General features: G+C 35.3%; 1 protein-coding gene across 1 annotated transcript; it reads left to right on the top strand.

Annotated features, from left to right (window-relative positions):
• The first annotated feature begins 214 nt into the window (after positions 1-214).
• On the top strand, positions 215-5,212 carry LOC143606539 (ribonucleoside-diphosphate reductase large subunit-like). Its single transcript, XM_077082281.1, has 17 exons — positions 215-473; positions 1,129-1,190; positions 1,319-1,406; positions 1,493-1,756; positions 1,834-2,074; positions 2,138-2,214; positions 2,307-2,477; positions 2,559-2,651; positions 2,728-2,877; positions 2,955-3,041; positions 3,133-3,297; positions 3,611-3,730; positions 3,879-4,081; positions 4,165-4,314; positions 4,403-4,550; positions 4,742-4,825; positions 4,908-5,212. The coding sequence occupies exons 1-17, from the start codon at positions 246-248 to the stop codon at positions 5,028-5,030; spliced, it is 2,454 nt and encodes an 817-aa protein (XP_076938396.1). The 5' UTR covers positions 215-245; the 3' UTR covers positions 5,031-5,212.
• Positions 5,213-5,677: the final 465 nt, after the last annotated feature.

Genomic DNA, 5,677 nt, shown 5'->3' with positions numbered 1-5,677 from the left:
TAAAAAGTAAGTAAGAAGAGTGGCCAGCAAGCTTTGAAAACAAATGTGCACAACTTCCACATTAATTACCCGCGCGCACTCAGCTGGCGGGAAACTGAAACTCTAATTCCAAATTTCAAACCCCCCAAAAAATTCAAAAAATATCACGCTTTCCAGTGCTATATATAATATAACCAATCTTCTTTTTCTTCTTCATCTCAAAACAACTCATTTACTCTCTGCAACAAACAAACAAACAAACAATCATGTATGTGGTTAAGAGAGACGGGCGTCACGAGGCGGTTCACTTCGACAAGATCACTGCTCGTTTGAAGAAACTCAGTTATGGACTCAGCACCGAACACTGTGACCCGGTGCTCGTTGCTCAGAAGGTGTGTGCTGGTGTCTATAAAGGTATAACCACCACCCAGATTGATGAACTCTCCGCCGAAACCTCCGCTGCCATGACCACTAACCATCCTGATTACGCCTCCGTAAGTTTATCGTATAATATAATTCATTTCGAGATCATGAAATTCACAGATTGATCGTTTTGTGAAAGGATCCGTCAGTTCTGTGCTGCTTGGGTAGGGTGAAATGATCGTTTTGTGTCGTGTTGATGGGTTGAAATTTGCAACCTGAATCTGACCCTTATTATTATTATTATACGTGTCAAAGATTTCAACCCTGGCCCGCACACACACAAATTCGAGTCCACCTTAAAACATCCCGCTTGACCTATTTACCAAAACAAAAAAAAAATTAAAAGTTTTCTTTAATGGATGTAATTTAAATTGATAGAGAAAAATGAGCAATATGAATTTTTACAGAATTTTATAAAATTAATTAAAACCTTGAAATTTGATTGAAAATTTCAAGAATAAATATTTGGAAACCAGAAAATGAAAAAACAAAAGCAAGTTTACTTTTAATTACTTAAATGTGTCAATCTGAACCGACTTCCTTTAAAATGGGTCTTGTTAGTTAACCCGAGCCCACCCTGTTTCTTTCGTGTTGGGTTCGGGCCATGTCAAGAGTTGTTGCCCCTAAGTTTAGGTTTTAGTTTAGAGTGATAGTGAAATTGATTAGTGTAATCGTTTTATTCTTCATTTATTTACTAATTTATCAATTGGTTTGGATTTCATACAGCTGGCTGCGAGGATTGTGGTATCGAATTTGCATAAGAACACTAAGAAATCATTTTCAGAAACGTAAGTGAATTGGATTAGTATAAGCTTCAATGAATTGTGTTTACGCTATATTGACGTGTAGTTGAAGAGTCTGATCTCTGTCTGTTACTGTGAGTATTGAAATCATATGATGTTATTGGCCTTTTCAGAATAAAAGATATGTATTCTCACATCAGTGAGAGATCTGGCAAGAAGGCTCCCCTGATTGCAGATGATGTTTATCAAGTCATCATGAAGGTGCACATATAACTTTATTATTATTATTATGTTGCTTTCAGTTTTTGTAGCTCAGGTTGTAGCTTATTACTTTTATTATGTATCAGAATGCTGCCAAGTTGGACAGTGAGATTATATATGATAGGGACTTTGATTATGATTATTTTGGTTTTAAAACCCTTGAGCGGTCATATCTGTTGAAGATCGAGGGGAAGGTTGTTGAAAGGCCTCAGCATATGTTGATGAGGGTTGCGGTCGGGATTCACAAAGAGGACATTGATTCGGTGGTCAAGACTTATCATTTGATGTCACAGAGGTGGTTCACTCATGCTTCTCCCACCCTGTTCAATGCAGGGACACCAAGGCCTCAAGTATGATTGATTACTCTTTTTCCCTTTAAATAACTTTTATGCAGCTTTTAACTGTTTAACGTTATGTGGTATTTCAGTTGAGTAGCTGTTTTTTGTTATGTATGAAAGATGATAGCATTGAGGGCATATATGACACTTTGAAGGAATGTGCTGTTATCAGCAAATCTGCAGGTGGAATTGGTTTATCTGTTCACAATATTCGATCAACCGGAAGTTACATTCGTGGAACAAATGGTACATCCAATGGCATTATCCCAATGCTGCGTGTGTTCAACGATACTGCCCGTTATGTTGACCAAGGAGGAGGCAAGAGAAAGGGTATGTGGTTTTTCATTTTACATCTGTTTTGTTCATGTTTGGTAACTGATTTTATGGTTCTAGGTGCATTTGCTGTTTACTTGGAGCCATGGCATGCTGATATATTTGAGTTTCTTGATTTGAAAAAGAACCATGGAAAGGTAGAAAATGCATTTGTTGTTTTTCAAAAAAGTATAACCCTGTTTGTTATATTACGCTCACACATGGTTATATAATTATATGAATTATACAGGAAGAGCAACGGGCTCGGGATTTGTTTTATGCTCTCTGGGTACCTGATCTGTTTATGAAGAGAGTGCAGAGTGACAGCACTTGGTCTTTGTTTTGTTCAAGTGAGGCTCCTGGTTTGGCTGATTGTTGGGGTCAAGAGTTTGAAAACCTCTATACCCAATATGAAACACAAGTAATTTCTTTAATTTTTATATTTAAGTTTTGATTTATATTAGTTATGTCAGCTTTAATAGATACGTTCTTGAAAACTCAGGGGAAAGCTAAGAAAGTTGTAAAGGCACAAGATCTTTGGTTTGCTATTATGACGTCTCAGGTAGAAACAGGAACCCCTTACATGCTCTTCAAGGTACTTTTTTTACTAAAACTTTTTAGTTATGCTATTTTTATTCTTTTATAAATAACTTATGGCGCTCTCTTGTTAGGACACCTGTAACAGAAAAAGCAACCAACAGAATCTTGGTACCATAAAGTCTTCAAATCTGTGTACTGAGATTATTCAGTACACAAGTCCAACAGAAACTGCTGTTTGTAATCTAGCATCCATTGCATTACCACGTTATGTTTGGGAGAAGGTATGAGTGTTTATTAGTTAATATATGGCTGGCACATCATTCTTTCGGGTTATGCTTATTTTGAAGCTGCATTTCAGGGTGTTCCAGCGGAATCTCAGCCATCAAAGCTTGTTGGTAGCCAGGGTTCTGCAAACCGATACTTTGACTTTGACAAACTTGCTGAGGTCTGTTTCTTATTCCCCACCCCCACTGTCCGACTCTCTTTGGTTTTGCTTAGAAATCTGATCATGAGTATCTATCCTTTTTGTTTGGCAGATCGCATCAATTGTGACTACAAATCTCAATAAAATCATTGATGTTAACTATTATCCAGTTGAGACTGCAAAAAGGTCAAACTTAAGGCATAGGCCCATTGGTATTGGGGTTCAAGGGCTTGCAGATACTTTCATACTGCTTGGTATGCCCTTTGATTCGCCGGAGGTACTATTCTTATTACTTCAGAAACACTTTTGTTGAATATTGTCACGTTTCTCTCTGATATAGTTAAAAACGTGTCTAATATGGTTACAAAAATCATATTCCTACAAGTAAATATTATTATGAATAAAGTTATTTTGGAGGTGTTACATATTAGAAGTACACTTTGGCTGGTTCCTTTTTAGCCAATGTTTTTGAGTTTACCTGTTAGAGATAAACATAATCCAAAATGACCAATTAATAAGTAAACAGGTTGAAACTTGAAAGTATCACGTATAAGGGTGCAACTGGTTGATTGACAATATCTGTACTGTAGGCTGAACAGTTGAACAAGGATATATTTGAGACGATATACTACCATGCTCTAAAAGCTTCATCCGAGTTAGCTGAAAAAGAAGGCCCTTATGAAACATACAATGGAAGTCCTGTTAGCAAGGTGTGTTATGTCCCTTTGAATATGTGTGTGCTTTAAAAAAATAAAAAAAAAGATAGTAACAATAATTACCACTTTGAGATTTAGTCATTATGTCGACACATTACTGGTTTCAAAAGATAGTGACTAATAATATTAATGATTCTTTTAGGGAATTCTGCAACCAGATATGTGGGGTGCAACACCTTCTGATAGGTGGGACTGGACAGCTCTTCGTTCAATGATAGGCAAAAGTGGTGTTAGAAACTCACTGCTTGTAGCCCCGATGCCAACTGCTTCAACAAGTCAAATTCTTGGAAATAACGAGTGCTTTGAACCATACACTTCCAATATCTACAGTCGTAGAGTTTTAAGGCAAGTGATTATGTCTTTTTCATTTACTAATATTCATATCCAAATCCTATTTGCTGTGTCTGACTTATAGCTTTGTTCTGCAGTGGTGAATTTGTTGTGGTGAACAAGCATTTGTTGCATGATTTAACCGAGACGGGCCTTTGGTCCCCTACTCTTAAGAATCAGATCATATACGAGAACGGTTCCGTTCAGAAAATTTCTGAAATTCCTCAAAATCTGAAAGAGATTTACAAGTATGATTTGCAGCCACCATCCTCTTTATTATCTTACAGCTATACTTTTTTTTAGTTATGGTCCTAATTTGTCATAATATTGAATCAGAACCGTGTGGGAGATCAAACAAAAGATGTTGGTTGACATGGCTGCTGACCGGGGATGCTATATTGATCAGAGTCAAAGTCTGAACATACATATGGACCAACCGAACTTTGGCAAGGTTTCATCTTTGCACTACTATGCGTGGTCAAAGGTACAGTCAAAGGTATCCACTTGTATTATTAATATGTTATTTTATTTTTTTGTGATCTTTTGTTATTCCATTTCTAGAAAACGTTTACAATAAAGTGGCACACAAACGGGCAACAAGCTGTGCCGCTACCCCCTTTTGTGATACATATGTTATTTATGTAGTTGGTAAATGTTTGTTCTTGTCGGGTACAGGGGCTTAAAACGGGTATGTATTATCTGCGATCGCGTGCTGCAGCTGATGCTATTAAGTTCACTGTTGATACTTCCATTCTCAATGTATGCATATTGTTTAAGACTTTATGTTGTCTTATGTTTTTATTGTTATCTTGAAGCAACTGACCTGATAACTGAAATGCAGAAAAAACAGAAGATAGCGCCGAATGATGATGACGATGAGGATGAGGATGATGACAACACAAAAAGGTCACAGATGTTGTGTTCCCTAATGAACAGGGAGGAATGTATGGCTTGTGGGAGTTAAAAGTTATTGACTATTATGTTGGCTTATGTGTTTAAGTTGCATAATATTATGGAATGTAAAGCTGGGATGGTGTGGGTTTCAGTTTCTTGATATAGTTTGGGAAGTATTATGTATAGTGACTTTATGAACTTGGTTTATAAAATATGGTTTTAGTTTTATGAAAAGCTTCTATCTTGTTTGTTAATTGCATTTTAGATAATAATTTGAATGACATAAAACCTGTGTTGCGGCACATTAAATGCGGAATCATTAGCACAAACACACTAAAAGATAAAAATAAAATTTTACACGCGCAAACCATTATGTAAACTGCTTAACCACTTAAAGCGAACAGCGGTGGATTTATAAAATTTTTTATATGATTTTACTAAATGCATATCTCTTTTGAACTTATTAAATCAATTATTACTTTCCTTTAACATTATTTACATATATATTAGTATCTCTAACATTTTGTTTCACTTAATAATCTCCATTAAATACACTAAATTAAAAACTATTTAATTATTATTAATTATTTATATTAGTATCATTGTAAATATTATTAATATTTTTTGTTATTTAATAATTTATTTAATAATATATAATATATAGTTTTTTAAAATATAATAATTCATCGACATCTATAACAATACAATAAACACAAA

The sequence above is a fragment of the Bidens hawaiensis genome, unplaced genomic scaffold, assembly GCF_021521415.1.
Source record: "Bidens hawaiensis isolate Kalapana, Puna unplaced genomic scaffold, B.hawaiensis_p1.1 tig00075239_1, whole genome shotgun sequence".
Taxonomy (NCBI): domain Eukaryota; kingdom Viridiplantae; phylum Streptophyta; class Magnoliopsida; order Asterales; family Asteraceae; genus Bidens; species Bidens hawaiensis.
The sequence above is the reverse complement of the archived record's forward strand: the minus strand, read 5'-3'. Positions and strand labels throughout refer to the sequence as shown.

Bases quoted from the DNA above. Each gene is read 5' to 3' on its own strand.
- LOC143606539 (XM_077082281.1), top strand. From the start codon at position 246: ATGTATGTGGTTAAGAGAGACGGGCGTCACGAGGCGGTTCACTTCGAC. The intron at 1,757-1,833 runs GTATGATTGATT...GTGGTATTTCAG, and splicing joins CAGGGACACCAAGGCCTCAA to TTGAGTAGCTGTTTTTTGTT. The intron at 3,731-3,878 runs GTGTGTTATGTC...TGATTCTTTTAG, and splicing joins ATGGAAGTCCTGTTAGCAAG to GGAATTCTGCAACCAGATAT.